Source organism: Patagioenas fasciata, chromosome 4 (assembly GCF_037038585.1).
Source record: "Patagioenas fasciata isolate bPatFas1 chromosome 4, bPatFas1.hap1, whole genome shotgun sequence".
In the NCBI taxonomy this organism is placed as follows: Eukaryota; Metazoa; Chordata; class Aves; order Columbiformes; family Columbidae; genus Patagioenas; species Patagioenas fasciata.
The window spans coordinates 1,930,524-1,951,132 of NC_092523.1; the positions used below are offsets into that span (position 1 = coordinate 1,930,524).

Genomic DNA, 20,609 nt, shown 5'->3' on the forward strand with positions numbered 1-20,609 from the left:
CAGCACACTTGACGTCCAAGAAGTGAAATGACGTATGAGCTCATATTATTTGTATTACAGAAGAAATGAGATCAAGAACACGCCTTCGACGCTAGAAGAAAGCCGCTGCAGCTCTAAGCAGCCCGAAGAGGAATGAATGCAATGCTTTGCCCCATGGTTGTTATAAAAATAGCTGTACCTTCTGTAATCGTAGGTCACAGTTTACATACCAATGCCACGAACTTATTTTGAAGGAGGAGTGAACAAAGTCTTAAAGGAAAATAAAGAAACAAAGAAGAGAACAGGGCTTTAGAGGAAAGACACAGCCAGTTCTTCTTGGTTTTAATCTCTTCAACCAGATTTCAGGATAATTTTCTCGGAACGACCAAGCACAGTGCTGGTCTCAGTACTGTCGGATCTGCTTATTGTACCGGCTCCGCGACCAAGGCAAGTGGCAAACAGAGCAAGCCACCTCCAGTACGGCCCCTCGAGCAGAAAATCACGAGAGAATAGAGCAGATCAGTATGCGGCTGTTTGTACAAAGCATTTAGCCAGGCTAAAGGTTTGAGAGACTTGTGTTCAGGCCAAAAAAGTAATGTCTTTGCAAGGGCTGCAGGCTCGGGCCACCCAGGGCAGGTCGCAGGGGGACTCTAACCTCTCTTCCAAAACATTTCACCGATGAAAGAATCAAGGAACAGGAACTGTTAAGCCCTTTACAATGGACAAAGAATAAAGAGTTCAAACGCTCACCAGAAAAGAGACATCCACTGTAAATTAATTATACCGAACGGGGGGAATCTCTTTTTGTCGACTGGAGACGGCTGCGCACACAGGGACAGTCTCACACGTATTGTGCGGTTCAAACAAACACAGCTGGTGACTTAATTCCTCAAAAACATCATTTTGAGGACAAGATTTTCTCTGAATTCCACAACATGGCCAGAATTCATGACGGTAGACGCGCGGGATGGAGGTTACAGCAGCTCCCGGTGAGGGGAACGTGGACAATCCACCTGCAGTTCCATCCGTTACGAACAAGATTTTCTATTTGGGGAAAAAAACACCTCAGTATTTCCCAATTAAGAATGTAGGTCTCTAAGTCACCTTCCTTAGACAAACCCTTGGAAGAATATCTCAGAAAAGCCAAGTGACAGGACCTCTTGCACCTTATCCAGAAGCAGAGGATGACACCTTGAGGATGCTCAAGCTGAACAACAAATCTCTGGAGAAGCTCACAAAGGAAAAAAGGGGAGAAATAACGGGTAAGGAACTGAGGCGAGAGGAACAAGATCCCACTTTCCATATTGAGCTTATACTTCACCCACACAGCCCTGCTACGAAGCTGTTCCCCATTATAGGCCAAATTCTCAAAGCTCATCCCCATCTGGAGAATTCCAGAGAGCTGTGGGGAGAGGGAGGAGTTATCAAAAATATACTGAACTGGGTCAGATTAAATTATTTCTACATCTCTGTGTCATTTTTTCCTCTCGTGGAACAAAGATGAGCCCAGAGTCCTGTTCCTGCGTGGAGATGAGTGGTCGCAGGGCCGGGATGCTCTGCAGAACTCATCACTGATGGACCACTAGATGTTTTCAAGTAGAAGATAAGGGAACTCTTCAGAAGACTTTGTACGAGAAGCGTGCCAAGAAAATTGGCCCCTGCCAATCCATAGGACACGTCTGCAGAATCAAGTTATAGAAATACACAGGTTCCCAAAGCCATGACTCACGATGTGCAGTGGGTGTCTCTCGGCAGATGTGAAGTTCTCAGCTCTGGTAAAATACTAATAGTAGGAAATGTGGAGTGCGCACAGCTCACCATGAGCTCATTTGAGCTGCAAAGGTCAACAAGCACCAATGATGAAGGGGAGGTGGGTGCTGAGCTGAGGAACTGTGCGCTCCTAAAAGGGCTTAAACAAAATTAGGTGTGGACAGAGACATTTTATCATAGAATCACAGGATGGTTTGCGTTGGAGGGACCTTCCCAGCTCCCCCAGTGCCACCCCTGCCATGACAGGGACATCTTCACCAGCTCAGGTTGCTCAGAGCCCCGTCCAGCCTGGCCTGGGATGTCTCCAGGGATGGTTCAGCCACCACCTCTCTGGCAAACCTGGGCCAGGCTCTCACCACCCTCAGGGACAACAATTTCTTCCTCATGTCCAGCCTGAGTCTCCCTCCTTTAGTTTCAAACCATCAGCCCTTGTCCTGTCATAACACGCCCTTCGAAAAAGTCTGTCTTCTCTTCTAGAGATGCAAAGGATTTGCAAATGAATTTCAGTGGGAATCCTCGTAACGAGGGAGAACACGGGAAAGCTTTGGAGATGAGGATACCCAGCATGTTGTAGCGGACAGCGGGAGCTGGAAACAAAAGGACAGGAGAGGCTGAGATGACACTGTAGGATCAGCAAGAGGTTTGCAAAGCAGACAGAAGGCAAACAGAGAGAGAAATACTAAAGCTAAAATGCTGAAGGAGAACAGGTGATGGATCATAGGACAGATAAAGGGAGAATATAAGACACAAATCAGCTGATGTTTAGATATGGCAGAAGCAAGCAGGAGATCTCAGTTTAGGGGCAACATGAGAAGGCTGGAGAGCTGTTTCTTTCTCTTTGACACCACACGGACTCCCAGGATTTGCTTGAGTCAGACTTACCAAGACCACTTAGGCGCTGTGTTAAAGCAGAGAGCATTGCCCAAATACTTCCCATCAGCCCTTAAACCAAAAGGCCACGTTTTCTGATAGCTCATTGATGGGGAGTCATGCGCTTCTCCTCCATGCATATTTATACGCATTAATTCACCAGGCATCACTTTCTCTGGCGCCGCAAACACTTTGCAACCTCTCGGGAAGGTCAGCTGAGGGAAACGAAGGCAGCGCTAAATAAACTAATGACGTGCCCTGGGGATCAAATTCAGGAGGAAATAAGTGAGGGTAAACCTAAGCACCGGAAAGTGACACAGCCGTGGAGCAGAGGCTCCCAATTCCATGCCCAATAATTTACCCTCCCTGTTTCAGAAAGCACGTCCAGCAGCGCTCGGAAGGCAGCTCATCGATACGAATCACCCCGCTTCGTTTGAACAGCATGAAAACATCGAGTTTTGTTTCCCAGCGAGGGCCGAGCTTTGACAGGTGAAGGGGTAAAGGAAGCGATCTGCTCCTCTTACCCTCCCAGGAACAGTGCAGATCACGGGGAAAACTGAAGGTCTGTGGGATCCCAGGGATGAGCTGAACCATGCACCTGTAGGGGCATCGGGATCTGCAGGATCCCAGGGATGAGCTGAACCACACACCTGTATGGGCATCGGGATCTGCGGGATCAGAGGGATGAGCTGAACCACGCGCTTGTACGGGCACCGGGATCTGCGGGATCCCAGTGATGAGCTGAACCACACACCTGTATGGGCATCGGGATCTGCAGGATCCCAGGAATGAGCTGAACCACGCGCTTGTACGGGCACCGGGATCTGCGGGATCCCAGTGATGAGCTGAACCACGCGCTTGTACGGGCACCGGGATCTGCAGGATCCCAGTGATGAGCTGAACCACACACCTGTATGGGCATCGGGATCTGCAGGATCCCAGGAATGAGCTGAACCACGCACCTGTAGGGGCATCGGGATCTGCAGGATCCCAGGGATGAGCTGAACCACACACCTGTATGGGCATTGGGATCTGCAGGATTGCAGGGATGAGTTGAACCACGCGCTTGTATGGGCATCAGGATCTGCGGGATCCCAGGGATGAGCTGAACCACACGCTTGTACGGACATCGGGGTCTGCGAGTTCCCAGGGATGAGTTGAACCATGTACTTGTATGAGCATCGGGATCTGCAGGATCCCAGTGATGAGCTGAACCACACACCTGTACGGGCATCGGGATCTGCGGGATCCCAGGGATGAGCTGAACCACGCACTTGTACGGGCATCGGGATCTGCTTGCTCCACGACCACCTCATGTTCTTCCGAGCCATCCATGCCGGCAGCTCATGCAAACTGCACTCAACCTTATATTTGGGACAGTCCAGAACACCTATGGTGCTTTAATCGACAGGTAGCAGCTTTCTAAGCTGCCAAAAGCCGTGATCCAGCTCAGCGGCGTGCCTGTACACTAAATAAACCTGCAGACTCTCAAAGCTCAGCACCCTTTTGCCAGAATTGCTTGTTTTCTTGCTCCAGGTTGTGATGCTCCAGGACGCGGTGCCAACGCGTGACCCCCAGCCAGCCCTATGGAGGGAACGCACGGGATGGAGCTGTGTTTATTCCTGATGTGCGCAATAAAGCGTTATCAATGAGCGGAAATTTAGGCAAGAGAAGTCACCAGGAGGGAAAACGGGGCTGCTGAAGGAGGATAATCTGAGCGGGAAGGCGAGCAGCCTTGCGTGGAGCAGAGCATCCCCAGAGCGAGCTGGGGAGCAGATGTCTGAGAGGTTTGATCTTGGACCTTGCAGCACCACGAGGCAGAGGCATCGCAGGCAATTTTGGCCGATTTTCCAAAGCTAAGATTGAAAACCCCTGCCTTAGTGGACGCTGCCTTCAGTGAAGATGGCAGAGCAACCCTCCACTTGGTGTGCCTCTTCCCGGCTCTTCCATTGGCTTCTTCTGACACCCAAGTACCACCACTGACCACCGTCATCCCAACCTGCAAGCTCCTACAACTGCCACGTTCCTACCAACCACCCGAATCACAGCCGTGGTCCTTTCACACCATCGCAACCCAGGACACACAGGGTGAAGCTCTGTCCTTCATCACATGCTAATAAAGGTCCCTTTGCTGGGTCTCACCATGGGTGAGGAGCTCACACACACATGGTTACCATCAGCTCAACCAGCTCAGAAGAACCACCAGCTGCAGTAACATGACTCTACGAGCTCTAATTCTCATGAGGACCTGCAGCTTTTTTTTAAACATATGTCTTTTCTTTTTTAACCATGCATCTCAGTGGCACGGAGAGACACCAGACTGAGGCTGTGACCCCTAATATAACACAAATCCATCAGGTATTGTAGGATCTGAAAAATCATAGAATTATTTAGGCTGGAAAAGACCCTTAAGGTCATCAAATCCAACCATTAACTCAGCACTGCCAAGTCCAACACTGCCCCATGTCCTGAGAACCTCCTGTCCGTCTGTCCAGCCCTCCAGGGATGGTGACTCCAGCACTGCCCTGGGCAGCCTGTTCCAATGCCCCACAGCCCTTTGGGGAAGAAATTGTTCCCAGATCCAACCTCAACCTCCCCTGGCGCAACTTGAGGCCGTTTCCTCTGTTCCTGGCGCTTGTTCCTGGGGAGCAGAGCCCGACCCCCCTGGCTCCAAGCTCCTTTCAGGCAGTTCAGAGATCAGAAGGTCTCCCCTCAGCTCCTGTTCTCCAGCTGAACCCCCCAGGTCCCTCAGCCGCTCCCATCACACTTGTGCTCCAGCCCCTCACCAGCTCCGTTCCCTTCTCTCCACTCGCTCCAGCACCTCAAGGCCTTTCTTGGCGTGAGGGGTCCAAAACTGCCCCCAGGATTTGAGGTGCATCAAGAGATCAGCATCAGTGGTGTGGAGATTTCTCTCCTGTTGCGACTTTCCCAAACCTTTCCATCTATTCACTGCAACATCCCCTTTTCTCCCCTAAAATACACTTCTGTGGCAGGATGGATACAGCAACCACACAGCGCAACGTCCTAAAACCAGGGAGTTCATCCTCCAAACCACCACGCTCACCTCCATGGCCACATGGGCTGCAGGTTGGGAGAACATCAGGCAGGTGTCTGCATGGAGAGGACACCTGGGGCGAACCCCGGCGTCTTGCATGGGATTTCTGCGTGGGAAAGCGCTGGGAGCCAGATAACGCAGCCAAGAAGGAGCTGGGGAACGGCTGCGCCGGGCCCCGTATTGGCAAATTTTGGCACGTTTGTGTGTCGGGCTGGAGGATCCTCAAAACCAGCGGGACATGTGGGGTTCGCATTGCCTGCCCCCGGGAGCCGGCTGAACACACACTGGGAGCAGAATGAAGCTTCAAGCATCATTTTTACGGCGGTTTTAATCTCTCATAAAGCGGTGGCTAAAAGAGTTGAGAGATTGTGGAACTGCTTATTTTATGATCTAAGTATTGTAAAAACAATCTGCTGGAACGGGGTCTGTGGATGGGAAACACTTCTTATACATATATATATATATGTGTGTGTGTGTGTATATATATGTATATATATAGATATATATATATATACCGGCACCAGAAGGTCTAAAAAAGAGCAGAGCAGGGCGCAGGGTTACAAGGCACAAAGCTACTACAAAAAGCACATTGCACATACTGTTAAACCTTGGGTTACAGACGCATTCTGGAAGACACCAAACCCATCTTAAAAAGCACGTGGCTATTCTGAAAAAGGCGTCACCTCCTCTATTTCCAGGTTCACAGAAATATTTGCGTTAGGTGGGGTTTTTTTTACCTCTCCTGAGTTGGTTTTTCTCCTCTTTTCAAGCTGGCTCATTGGGCTGGAGCCAGAACTCCCTCCTAAACTGGGACATAATTAGACGTGTCCTACTGTGTCCTTCTGGGCAGTTCGTTTAACCTCCGCCTTATTTCACTTCAGGTTTAAAAAGGAGGTGAGAGATTCTCTCTTGACTGATTTAAACGAGCTACGGAAAGCCAAGCACTAAGAAACAAGAGTCACAACTAATACCTGGCTTTCTTGCCTCTTTTGCACCAAAATTGCTGCTGATATATATGGGACTACGCATATGACCAAGACATGCAATATTTGGCTCTTTAATTTTACTACTTTTCTCCACTCTTCCAAAAGCTTTCTTTTCAAAGCTCATAAAATCAATGAGCTGTAGATACTCGGCGCTTTGAGCACGCAAAACCAGCACATTTCTAGGGAAAGGGAACTGATAGCACGGCCAAGAGGTCCCATCACGACATTGACCTTGTCCCAAGCACCACCCAAGGCCACACGTGCCTGGTGCCCAACCTCGCCCTGATTGAATTGTTCTGGGTGGAAAAGCCCCTGAAGACCATTGAGTCAACCGTTAACCACCCCTGGCTCTGCCCCATGTCCCTGAGAATTAATTTACCCGTGTCTTGTTTTCTAAGCCTACACCATCGTTCTTCTCACCTCTACAGTTGTTTATCTACTGTGTATATACACCTGTTTTCTTGTAATACATGTTATTTCTAACATAGAGCAAATTATCTGCACCACCTTCAAACCAGGCTTAATATACCACTAAGTCCTCTCATTAATTTGCCCCATCGCTCTCTTAACCAGCTTATACCTTCGGCATTCACAAGAGACTGGAACAAAAGCCCAATAAAACCCAGGATCAAAAATGTGAAGCCCTGCTCCCACATCACACAACTCACTGGAAGAGCTCCAAACAGCCCCCAAATCCGATTTTAATATGATAAGTACGTGATAAAGCCACTAAACTGGGGAATGCTTGGGGGCCTGGGGAGAGGAAAAGGGTGGAGGGCAGAGACGTAAAGTCAATGTGCAACTGGTATTATAAGGGTGCTGGGATTTGCACTGGAGCTTTGAGGTGGGAAGGAAAGGAAAGGAAAGGAAAGGAAAGGAAAGGAAAGGAAAGGAAAGGAAAGGAAAGGAAAGGAAAGGAAAGGAAAGGAAAGGAAAGGAAAGGAAAGGAAAGGAAAGGAAAGGAAAGGAAAGGAAAGGAAAGGAAAGGAAAGGAAAGGAAAGGAAAGGAAAGGAAAGGAAAGGAAAGGAAAGGAAAGGAAAGGGAGGGGAGGAAAGGAAAGGGAGGGGAGGAAAGGAAAGGGAGGGGAGGAAAGGAAAGGGAGGGGAGGAAGGAAAGGAGGAAGGGAGGGAGGCAGGGAAAGGAAGGAAGGGAGGGAAGGAGGAAGGGAGGAAGGGAGGAAGGGAAAGAGAAAGAGAGAAGAAAGAGAGAGAAGAAAGAGAGAGAGAGGAAGAGAGAGAGGAAGAGAGAGAGGAAGAGAGAGAGGAAGAGAGAGAGGAAGAGAGAGAGGAAGAGAGGGAGAGAGGGAGAGAGGGAGAGAGGGAGAGAGAGGAAGAGAGGAAGAGAGGAAGAGAGGAAGAGAGGAAGAGAGGAAGAGAGGAAGAGAGGAAGAGAGGAAGAGAGGAAGAGAGGAAGAGAGGAAGAGAGGAAGAAAGGAAGAAAGGAAGAAAGGAAGAAAGGAAGAAAGAAAGAAAGAAAGAAAGAAAGAAAGAAAGAAAGAAAGAAAGAAAGAAAGAAAGAAAGAAAGAAAGAAAGAAAGAAAGAAGAAACCCTTGCAAAATGAAACGTATTTTCTGAATATACCCATTCACTCTCAGATTTGGCTTTTCTCAACATTGAAATACTGACGCCCCGCTTCTCAAAAACAGAATTCAAACTATCCCCGGTGTCAGCAAAGCCACCAGACAAACCCACGGGGACGAGGGAACGCGGTTTTGCTGCCGAAAAGGAAGAAAAAGACCTTGTCTGGGTTCAGCGTTCGGGGCTGACAGTGATGGATCGGGAGGTTACGGCACCGGCATCCGCGACGGCATCTTGGGCCGGGTCGCTGGCCCCGCTGCTCAGGTTGGCGTCACCTGCTCTTCAGCGTCTGAGTGCTCCCGGTTTTGTCTCGCAAAGAGACTGGAATTTAAGGAATCGTGCTTTTAAACCTGGTATTAAATGCCATCCGTTTTACTTAGCGTCAGGGGCTTTTAGGGAAGGGATGCGGCTTAGTGACCCGCGCTAGCGATGGGGCGGAAAGCTGCGGGGTTCATGTGTTTGCAGCCAGAAGAGAACGACGGAAGATGTTATTCATGACAAATGCTTCCTATTATTCTCGGCGACATCGCTGGCAACACAATGCACTGATGAGACACAAATCAGCCAGAATTTAGGGCTGAAGGTGGTTCTGCAAGAAAAATAAGGTATTGCTTGCAGTACAATACAAGTTTTGGATATGATTCATTAAGCAAGGATGTTTCTCCCAGGGAAGGTAGCTGAGAGTGCTGGGAATGAGGAAAAGAACATTAAAAATACCCACTGGAAAGACCAAAGATCTTACTGGGTGATCTTCCTGAGGAATAAATCGAATCTCACTATTGATGGGTGAAGATGAACTAAAAACGACCGTCAAATGTTCTATGAAGGGTAGAACATCATCTTTTGACAGTGTTAAGTGGCAGATGATGATGAAACAAACAAACGGATTGCATTGAGTTATCAGAGGTGGGAAAAGCAAATTCACCCCTGTTTAGGCTCCAATACCATTTGCACTGAGGCCAGGGACTATTTTACTGTGGAGTTAAATGGGAGCCACATCAGGTCAAAGAACATTTCAGAAGACTCTGCAGTGAACAGGTCTATCATGTTCTACACAAGATTTATCTCCATCCCCACATCAACCGAGAAGGCCAAAAATGTGGCTATTTGGAAAAAAAATCCAAACTTTCCCAAAATACTTTATCAAAGGTTGCTTAAACTCTTTACCAACCCTATCAAGCTCTGCGTTTTCCACAGCCATGGTTGCTCATCCATCCCAATATTAATCCCAGTAATAAACACATCACACTCCTAAGGGACAGAGGTTCGTGTGCACAATGTGTTCACCCTGCTTTAGTTTCATTACAAAAGCACGGAGAAAAGAAGCAGCTTTGTCAGTTCTGTGCTGCATTTTTTAACCATTCTGTTGAGCAGGTTAACGAGCGACTTGAGGGAAACATTGGGACTTCAGAGCTAGTTCAGGTGTAAACTCAAGGAACCAAAGTGAGCAGGTTGAGCGACGCTCCACGCACACCTCGGAGCAGATGTCACTGTTTTGTCACAAGACACCTTTTCTCCATCACAGCGACTTCGCAAACAGAGTTTGCTTTGAGAAGAAATTCCCTGCAGCACATAGAGAAGACAAACAGCCGAGGTCAGGAGAGGACCAGGACTTGTTAAGAACACAAACCAGTTATCGTTTTCAGAAACACTCATCAGTAAATGATCTTTTTGAGCTCTCCCCGTGTTTTACTCGCTCTAAAGACTCCATCTCCCAAAGCAGGGATGGTCTGGAAAGCATCAAGAAGCATTAAAGAAGAAAAAGCTTTGATCTCTTAGGATTTGCTGGGCTGCTCTGTCCTGAAGGTACTGCCAAGTGTCACTGTGGACAGGCCGGTTTGCTCCGCAGGCTTTCGCCCGTCCCAAATAACTCAGCACCACTAAAACCACTGGTTTGGGTCCCAACACACAACAGGGCAAAGCGAGACACGGGAAAAAAGCAAGATGGTTTGGTGTCTTACGTTCGCACTCCTCCACGTCCAGGTTGAACTGCTGCAGGGCGCCCAGCGTCAGCTGCCGCACTTCGGCCTCCAGCAGCAGCTGCATCAGCGAGGTGGAGAGGTGCTTGCACGCCGACATGCAGGCCGTCTGCGCCACCTTCCCCTGCAACACAGAACGGACACTGAGTACAGCCAGCGAGCGCAAAGTGCACGGGGAACTGCTTCAGAGCCACGCCAACCTCTTGAATGTGTCCCATCTGCTAGGGGGATCTTCACGGAGTGCTCCATCTCGCAACCACTGTCCTTAATCACAGAATCCCAGAGTGTCAGGGGTTGAAGGGCCCTGGAAAGCTCACCCAGTGCAATCCCCCCATGGAGCAGGAACACCCAGCTGAGGTTCCACAGGAAGGGGTCCAGGCGGGTTTGAATGTCTGCAGAGAAGGAGACTCCACAACCCCCCTGGGCAGCCTGGGCCAGGCTCTGACACCCTCACCCCCAACAAGTTGCTTCTCATATTCAAGTGGAACCTCCTGTGTTCCAGTTTGAACCCATTGCCCCTTGTCCTGTCACTGGTTGTCACCGAGAAGAGCCTGGCTCCATCCTCCTGACACTGTCCCTTTCCATATTGATCCCCATGAATGAGTCCCCCCTCAGTGTCCTCTTCTCCAGCTCCAGAGCCCCAGCTCCCTCAGCCTTTCCTCCCACGGGAGATGCTCCACTCCCTTCAGCATCTTGGTGGCTGCGCTGGACTCTCTGCAGCAGTTCCCTGACCTTCTGGAGCTGAGGGGCCACAACTGGACACAATATTCCAGGTGTGGTCTCCCCAGGGCAGAGCAGAGGGGCAGGAAAACCTCTCTGACCTACTGACCACCCCCTTCTAACCCACCCCAGGTACCATTGGCTTCCTGGCCACAAGGGCCCAGTGCTGGCTCATGCTCACCCTGCTGTCCCCAGGACCCCCAGGTCCCTTTCCCCTACACTGCTCTCTAATAGCTCATTCCCCAACTTACACTGGAACCTGGGGTTGTTCCTGCCCACATTCAAGACTCTACACTTGCCTTTGTTCTATTTCATTAAATGTTTCCCCGCCCAGCTCTCCAGCCTGTCCAGGTCTCTGATGGCAGCACAGCCTCCAGTGTCACCACTCCTCCCAGCTTGGTGTCATCAGCAAACTTGCTGACAGTCACTCTATTCCCTCATCCAAGTCATTGATGAATATATTCAATAATATAGGCCCCAGTACCGACCCTTGAAGCACTGCACTAGATACAGTTTCAAATTTCTCCCTCATTTCCAAATGCTCAAGAGGTCCCCCCATTCCCCAAGCATTGCTGTGCGCCATCCAAAATTTGTGACAGGTAAGATTCGAGTAGATAAGAATTGGCAAGTGAGATTTGCATGGGTCTGCAACAGATCTAAACCCATAAAAACGGGGAAATCCTTTGGCACAAGAGCACAGATTGGCACAAACGCCTCGGCCGACAGCACACGGAGCGATCCCGGTGGCGATACCTGGAACCCCACCACAACATAGTAATTCTGGATAATGGTTCTACCCTGAAAACAGCTTCAGCAGGAGATTATGTTCTCAAACGCACACAAAAGACTTCAGCACGCTTTCTTGACATCAAGGAGTGGCGCAGGGAGATCACGCAGACTTTTACAAGCACTTTACAAATCGTATTTAAATTGGGATTAACACGAGGGGTTTACGTGGTGTTTCGGGCCGCGAGTTTCATTGCTGCAGCATGGAGAGATGAGCAAATGTTTGATGCATGTGCTGGGAAATGTTCTTACCGGCTTTGCAAAGTTGTTTTGGATCTTCAGGTCATATTCACCTTCAGCAGGAGGGTAAAAAATGATCTTTTATTTAAGAAATACGAAGAAAAAGAGCAGCCCCATGCATTGCAGGGCAGGCACTTCATCTCCGCTCTTCACCGCTGTTCCCAGGAATGTTCATTACTCACCTCCATACAAACACCTTCACTAAAATTAAGATGAAGTACGGCAACCATAAGGTTTAGCGGAGCACTGCGTGTTTTCCTTTGCTTTTCCTCATTTAGTGGTGCCCCTCTGACACATTTGGTTATTTAAAACACCGCTTGTGCCAATTCCTCATCCCCAACCACGGTGGGAAGCGCGTCGCTGCCTGGCTGTGATTTTTCTTCATTACTCCCAACAGACACTTGAGCTGTTGCTATGATTGAGTAGTTTTCACGAGTGAAAACTTGAGCAGAAGATGCAGATGGGAGTGGAGGATGAGAAAGCAAAGCTGTGCAGCCATATCCTGGGACCTCCACTCATGATGGACACGGGGGACAGGGCTCCTTACCCTGCTTGGAAGAGCAAGAGAGAATCCCACCCATCAGCTCACACTTGCACATCAGCAGGAGTTTGTACAGAGGGTTGGAAGCCTTGGAGAAGCTTTGAAGATGCTCAACTTGGAGCACAAGTGTGATGGGAGCGGCTGAGGGACCTGGGGGTTCAGCTGGAGAACAGGAGCTGAGGGGAGACCTTCTGATCTCTGAACTGCCTGAAAGGAGCTTGGAGCCAGGGGTGTCGGGCTCTGCTCCCCAGGAACAAGCGCCAGGAGCAGAGGAAACGGCCTCAAGTTGCCCAGGGGAGGTTGAGGTTGGATGTGGGAACAATTTCTTCCCCAAAGGGCTGTGGGGCATTGGAACAGGCTGCCCAGGGCAGTGCTGGAGTCACCATCCCTGGAGGGCTGGACAGACGGACATGAGGTTCAGGACATGGGGCAGGGACAGGGGTGGGTTATGGTTGGACGCGATGATCTCGAGGGTCTCTTCCAACTAAAATGGTTCTGTAACCCCACGTGAAGTCAAAAGGAAAACCCTGAGGGTGGTTTTCTGCCCCGCTGACAAAAATTGAAGAGAAGCAACCTTCTTGCATCCCAAGCAAGGGTCAGATCAGCAGGTGTGGAGGTATCTAAAGGGTTCCTGGGCCTGCAGGAGCCGCAGCCAACACACCTGCCCCATGCACACCGGCCAAGCCTGCCCCAGTACACACTGAACAACAACAACCTGACTGCAGGGTGCTGAACAGATGGTAACAGGGATCCAACCAACAAGCCCAGGAGCAGCTTTTGGCTCAACCTTCCCCTTTCACGCAGGATTTGGCCACGGCCACAACCCTTTTCGGGTGCAAAAGTGCACTGCGTCTTTGAAAATCCTAAAGCCGAATCTTCTTGTGCCAGCTGAGAACCCGACCTTTTATTTCCACTATTCTTCAGGTTGAAACACCTAAAAACCACTCTGCTTTAAAAAAGACCTGGTCTTTCATCTTGGATTTAAGAACATACAGACGCCTGACAGTTTGGATCTAACATTACTGCATGAAAGGCAAAAGTATATACAGGTGGTTTTTTCCGCCTTTTAAGCATTAATCCATTTTTCCTTATATTTACTATTAGAGGGCTTAGAGATGCCACGGGGGTTTAAATCATTGCGCTAAAGGTCTGGCTGGAGAAAAGAAGGTACCACCAGGGACCACCAGCATCTCCCTCCCTGGGCACCGAGATTTAAAACCATTCCAGAACTCACATTTTTCACCCTTATTTATAAGACTGAACCTAGCCTTATAAATAAGACTGAACCCAACGTTATTTATAAGACTGAACCCAACCTTATAAATAAGACTGAACCTAATCCTTTTCTGCCTCGCCCCTGCACTCAGCACAGCAGATGCAGCTCCTTCTAAGATCAGCCATGGCTCCCGAACATCAATTTTAGAGTGTTTCCCCCAAAACACAGTGCAATATCTGCTTGATAAGCAGCTGTTGCTGGCAGGTGGAAAACACGGATATATCACCACTAACAAGCTGCTGCTGGAGGCGCAGAAGGCTGTTGGGGTTCACTTTTGGGATGGTTTGGGCTGCAGATATCAAGCACATCCTCATATTGCAAGGTGCCCATCTTGGCTCTTTGGCATTTATTTACCCTTGAGGTTGACTTTGTAGCAGGTTCTTTTTCTCCCTGGTTCATTTTTCAGCTCTCGTGCGGTGCTGGGAAGAAAAGCCCTTGCTCGCCCGCCTGGCAAACACGGAGCCGAGCCCGTGATGGACGTGTTTTCCACCCCCCTCCCGAAACCATTTGCGGCACCACCCACGGCAGCGGCGCCGGGACGTGCGCCTTGGCACCGAGGTGGCGCCGGCTGCCTCCGAGATGCCATCCCTAGACATCGCTGCTCCTAGAAAACCCCGCGCTTCAGAGGAGCCGCCGGGACGGCTCAGACCTGCTGCTAATTACCCGGAGGAGTTTGGCGAGCGCGTGGCGGAACCGGTGACACTCCCTGGGCTCTCCCGATGCCGGCGCCTTGAGAAATCGCAGGGTTACATCCTGATCCTGCTCCGAACCAGCTCGGGCCCTGCCTGTGTGTCAGAAATGCTTTACCTACCCCAACTGCGGCCCCTCCAGCTCAGGAACCATTCATCTAAAATACAAGATGAGATCTGGAAAGCGAAAGAGGAGGAACGCGATCACCACCTGAGCTGTCTGCAGAGAAGGGCGTAAAAACAAACACCTTGAAGTCACCAAAATCTCATTTATCAACTTGACAGAAAACTAAAATCCTTAGAATCGCATGAAGCATGTCCAGAACGCCTCTACAGTATCACTCGTTTATTCCAGACCGTCAAAAACCTCATTAAAAACGAACTGGATTTGTATGAGGGAGAATGGGGATCACAGATGAAAGCCAACAGAGCTCAGTGGCCAAGACAACCAAGGGCCTGCAGACACCCCCACCAAGCTCCAGCTTGGTCCAACATTCAGTGGAATTAAGCAATTCTGAGCCTATTATCAGAGCAAAAGCCATGGGTGGTTTGTTTTGAGACTCAAATCAGTGTCTAAGCATATTTCTGGCAATGGGCCCCTCTGTCCATGCTGTTCGGTGCAACCTCTTTGTTGTTGGGGTCTACGACTGGGGTTTCCACACCTCTCTCAAGGCAACGCTGTCGTCCCTGTCCCACCAAAGCTTCCTCTGAGCACACAGGTAGGACAACCAGAGAGGTTCCTCGAGGCCATGTCAACCACTGAAAGGGCAGAACCAAACCTCTGAAGACACAACGACACAACCAAGGGGCACCTACCAGAGCACATCTCCATGGGCTACTCAACCGACCCAACCACGCTTCAGGAGATCAGCCATGAAACCATCTCTTGTCATCTGTATTTTGCCCTTGGGCAGCAGACGGAAGCCTTGGGGCTGCCGGGAGGAAGCTCAGCACGGGCGCCGCTCACGGGAGCGCTTTGTGTTTGAAAACAGCAAATATGTTAACAATTAGGGAAAGGAAACGCTGAAAGGCTGCCTCGTTAATTAAGGAACTCGCTATCAAAGGACTCATTAAAAGCTACTGAAACGGAATGGTTGTTAAAATAAATACCCATTAATCTTAAGGCACAACCAGGACTACGGGGGGAGAGGGGGCTCCTCGCGCTCACCTACCGCTGCACGGCCACCGTGGTGGCCGCGGGTGGCAACGGCCACCGACCAGAGGGTCCCAGGAGAGGCCCGAGACGGTTGTCCAAGGGACCACATCCTGCAGAAGCACCCCCAGCCCCATTGAGGAGGAACCTGCCAGTGCCTCCTGCGTTTTGCTCCGTCAAAATTAGGTGCAATGTGGCCACCGAAAAGCAAAACAACAGTGCCATTGTAGCCCCGAAAACGCTTCCACCGGCTCGCCGCAGAATTAATGCAGCATTCCCATGAGAAATGAAGCCTGACAGCTTTCAAATGGTCTCACAATTTCCAATTATTTTTGCTTTTCGCTACCAGCAGAATTCCTTTTTTGAGATCTGCGCCGAGCACCAGGATTGATGTGATTCAGTATATTTAGACGTGCAAATCCACGGGCTTCACGCAACAGCAAAGTGGGCCAAAAAACCTCAATTCCTCCATACTAAATGTCCACTCTTCTATAAACACCACAAGTCGCCCTTATAATTCCAACATGGGATTTGTTGACTTCTCCAGTTCATAATGCGACACTGGTTGGGTATTTTGCAGAAGATGGCAATGCGATGCTACAATAACGAGCAATTGTTTGGCAGCATAAAACTGCAAATAACGCCAGTGGATACTTTGGGTGCAGGCACAAAGGGTCCAGAGCCTGCAGCCCCCCGGCGCCATCCCCTCCTGCCCCAGATGTCTCTGGTCTGTCCTTGATGTCGGCAGCGTCAGAGCCCCGAATCTCACTAAACCACGGCCAAAATCAGTAAATCTAACTCTTAAGAGGAAAATTTCCTGCCCTGCCCGTGCCACCCTGATTTGCCAGGTCCTTAACACCACCCTGATGCATTTTTAATTGCCTTTTTATATAAAAAACCTCCAATTGTTCTGCAGTCACTGAAGATGGCAAAGCCCCTAAACCATACCCAGACACGTTCACACCTCCCAAGCAGTAAAAACAAATGTACAATGGGTACTCTGTTGGTTTTAAGCAGTTTACTTAAAAACAACCAAGTCTCTTATTAGTTGCCCAGAAATCCATTTTCAGTTTTGACAAAGTGGATTTTGTGAGGCTTTGGGGTTGGGTTTTTTTGTTGGATTCGGGGGAGGTTTTGTTGGTTGGTTGGGTTTTTTTGCGGTTTAAAATCTGCAGATCTGCACTCAAAAACTTGTGGAGTCACCATCCCTGGAGGGCTGGACAGACAGAGATGAGGTTCTCAGGACATGGGGCAGTGCCCGGGGTGGGGGAATGGTTGGACTTGATGATCTTGAGGGGCTTTTTCAATCAAAATGATTCTGTGAGTGTATGTAGGATGAAGACATCCTGGAGCAGCATGTGAAAGCCCCAAACAGAACAGATTGTCAAGAATCACAGAACACTTTGGGTTGAAGGGACCTTCCCAGCTCCCCCAGTGCCACCCCTGCCATGAGCAGGGACATCTTCACCAGCTCAGGTTGCTCAGAGCCCCGTCCAGCCTGGCCTGGGATGTCTCCAGGGATGGTTCATCCACCACCTCTCTGCCCAACCTGGGCCAGGCTCTCACCACCCTCAAAGAAGAGGCATCCTCTTCCGCACTGGACAAGCCACAGGCTGGCACAGCAATGCCCACCCTTGGCAGGGTGGTGTCCAAAGGTGTCACAGAATCCCAGAATGTCAGGGGTTGAAGGGCCCTGGAAAGCTCATCCAGTGCAATCCCCCCATGGAGCAGGAACACCCAGCTGAGGTTCCACAGGAAGGGGTCCAGGCGGGTTTGAATGTCTGCAGAGAAGGAGACTCCACAACCTCCCTGGGCAGCCTGGGCCAGGCTCTGACACCCTCACCCCCAACAAGTTGCTCCTCCAATTTAAGTGGAACCTCTTGTGTTCCAGTTTGCACCCATTGCCCCTTGTCCTATCACTGGTTGTCACCCAGAAGAGCCTGGCTCCATCCTCCTGACACTCCCCCTTTCCACATTGATCCCCATGAATGAGTACCCCCTCAGTCTCCTCCAGCTCCAGAGCCCCAGCTCCCTCAGCCTTTCCTCACACGGGAGATGCTCCACTCCCTTCAGCATCTTGGTGGCTGCGCTGGACTCTCTCCAGCAGTTCCCTGTCCTTCTGGAACTGAGGGGCCACAACTGGACACAATATTCCAGGTGTGGTCTCCCCAGGGCAGAGCAGAGGGGCAGGAGAACCTCTCTGACCTACTGACCACCCCCTTCTAACCCACCCCAGGTCCCATTGGCTTCCTGGCCACAAGGGCCCAGTGCTGGCTCATGGTCACCCTGCTGTCCCCAAGACCCCCAGCTCCCTTTTCCCTACACTGCTCCCTAATAGGTCATTCCCCAACTTCACTGGTGTCCCTTCTGAAGGCAGGAGTTCAGTTGGCATCGATGACCAGCGTGGCCATACCAGCCTATACGGGTGCAGACCTGATGGCACAGAGAGGCAACAGCACAGGGAACATGGTCCCAAACCAAAAATTGTACCTACGGACCCCCAGGATGGGATCACATAGACCCGGTGGAGGGACAAGGGACACGGGAGCTCCCTACATCAATGTTCCTTTTTAGCGGCCTCAGAGCACTGAGCAGTTTGATGGAAAGACAGAGAAAACATCTGTGCCAGCGTTTAAAAGAGAAGATGCTGATCTGGAGAACCACGGGATATCACAGCTAAACCAAGCCCAGAAAGGAAGCAACCAAATGAAGTTAAAACACAACAGCAAGAGCATCGAATCATGGGAACAATGCAGATTAGCAGAAAGAAAAGTTAATTTTTCTGAGAAGTTTTATGTGTAACATTAAAGGAGAATCGATGCAGTGTCTTTGTCCAGGAGACAATCAGACTCGTTAAGTGCTATACAGTCAGACAACACCACACATTCCACAAAACCAAATCCATCCCTGAGAGTATGAGCTTCACATTAGACATCATGAGAGCAATTCTCAATTAACTAATTCTATTTACTTGGCTTTGCAGAACCCTTATAATAAGAAGAAATCACTTTTTCCTCCCCAAATTGTTTGTGTTACAGAGAGAGCAGAGCAGACGGGTTCCTGGTCTCCAGCAGGGAACACATGGCGGGCTGAGCCCTGTCACTCTGCGTTAGGCACGACCTGTGTGGGACACGAGAGGTGACTGATAGGCAAATATTAACGGTCCCGTATTGATTTCAGCCACAGTCAAGCTCCGCATTTGATCCCTGGCTCCGTGAAGTCACGCCAGGAGCTAAACACCGAAGCCAGTGTGTTGACTTACACACTTGGAAAAAGGCAACTGGCACCAAAGCTGCAAGTTGACCTCCACGTGGTTGTGAAATTTGCCAAGGAAATGAAGAAGAAACCTCCCAGCCAACAAGAGAAGGTTGGCAAGGAGCAACGTTTGTGGGAGGAAAGGAATGCTCCCCAGCCTCGGACCTCTAGGATGCTCCCCCGCCTCGGACCTCTAGGATGCTCCTAAGCCTTAGACCTCTAGGGTGCTCCCCAGCCTTGGACCTCTAGGATGCTCCTAAGCCTTAGACCTCTAGGGTGCTCCTAAGCCTTAGACCTCTAGGATGCTCCCCAGCCTTGGACCTCTAGGATCCTCCTAAGCCTTAGACCTCTAGGATGCTCCCCAGCCTCGGACCTCTAGGATGCTCCTCAGCCTTGGACCCCCATCAGGTCTCCATATCATGAAGTTAGAGGTTTGCTGATGCCCAGACTTAGGAAAGGAGAAGAAATGACTGCACACGTGTTTGAGGAAGGCATTTTGGATTCAACACACAGCTGGGACCCACTGGAACGGCCTTCATGTCAACAGCCTCCCTTCCAACAGGCCCAACATCCACCCTGCTCCTCACAGTGGACAAGACAGGCATCTGAGTCCTGGTTTAGCAGGAATGAGAACGGCCTGTTTCTCCCCAGGACCCGGCATGCCAGAAGTGACACGATGAACAACGGCTTCTGGTTGGGCAGGAGGACGCATGGTCTGTGTAGGACAAATAGCAGGCGTTGCTCCTCTTCCCTCTCCCCCCTGTTATTTAGGCTGAGAGCAGAGCAGGTTGTAGTCACCTATGGAAGAAGCTTCATTGCCATTAGCAAATCACCAGATTTACACAGATTGTCACCACTGCCGTACCCTTTACTGAGTAAAACCGGGATTTTGGTCCTCCCATCACTTTGACCATCTTGAAGCCTGATAGGCAGGCTTCAAGAGACAGCCTTCCACCACTCAAGTGTCTACGGTTCAGAACAGTAAACCTATGAAGAGCAACACCTCAAAGCCACATCAACTAAGACAATTTCAAGCGAAATTTGCCTCGTGCGAGGACCCACTCACCTGGAAAGCTGACGGAGCCTTAAGAGCAAAAAGAGCGGCTGCTCCAACCAACCTGGAAGGCCACCATCCTCTGCGTGAAGCGGGATTGCTTTCAGACTCACGCGAAAGCTGAGCCCAAGCCCATGTTTAAGTGGCTGCCTTCCAGTGGTATTTAAAAGAATCGACGGGGTGTCATTTTTAGAAATAAACATTTACCACTTCTATTCTATTTTGGGCACTAAAGGGAAAACAGGCTGTCACAGATAGAGCAGCGAGACAAACACATGGCAAAGCTGAGCTCCCAACAGAAGCTCAGAGGCCACCAGACAAATAAAAGAGAAAAGGGGAAAGAAAAGCAAATACAGCAATTATCCTCACCACACAAAAATAAACCAGCCAGTTGGGCCAACCGCTGCAGCCTGATACAAAACCCCTCGCGTTCCAATCAAAGCAGAAAACCCCAAGAGTTTGGTTGTGTCGAAGATGCCCAAGGTCAACAGCTGGAGGCGATTTGGGCTGAAGCTCTGGGAGACTCAAGGCTGAAATGCAGAGCAGCACAGAAGTAACAGCATCGGGGGGACAATCACAACCAGCTCCCATAGACAGAGCTGAAATGTTATTTTATTCTGATTTTCATTCCGTTTGGGTTTGGTTTGGTCTTTCACCAAACGTGACTTCATTTGTGG

General features: G+C 50.0%; 1 protein-coding gene across 7 annotated transcripts in view; it reads right to left on the bottom strand.

Moving 5' to 3' along the window:
* EXOC6B (exocyst complex component 6B) overlaps positions 1-20,609 on the bottom strand; it is a 317,698-nt gene that overhangs the window by 76,853 nt on the left and 220,236 nt on the right. For all 7 annotated transcript variants that reach the window (XM_065836317.2, XM_071808429.1, XM_065836315.2 and 4 more), the window contains one exon: positions 10,201-10,342. In XM_065836317.2, coding sequence (XP_065692389.1) covers positions 10,201-10,342 — 142 coding nt within the window. The remainder of the gene's footprint in view (positions 1-10,200; positions 10,343-20,609) is intronic.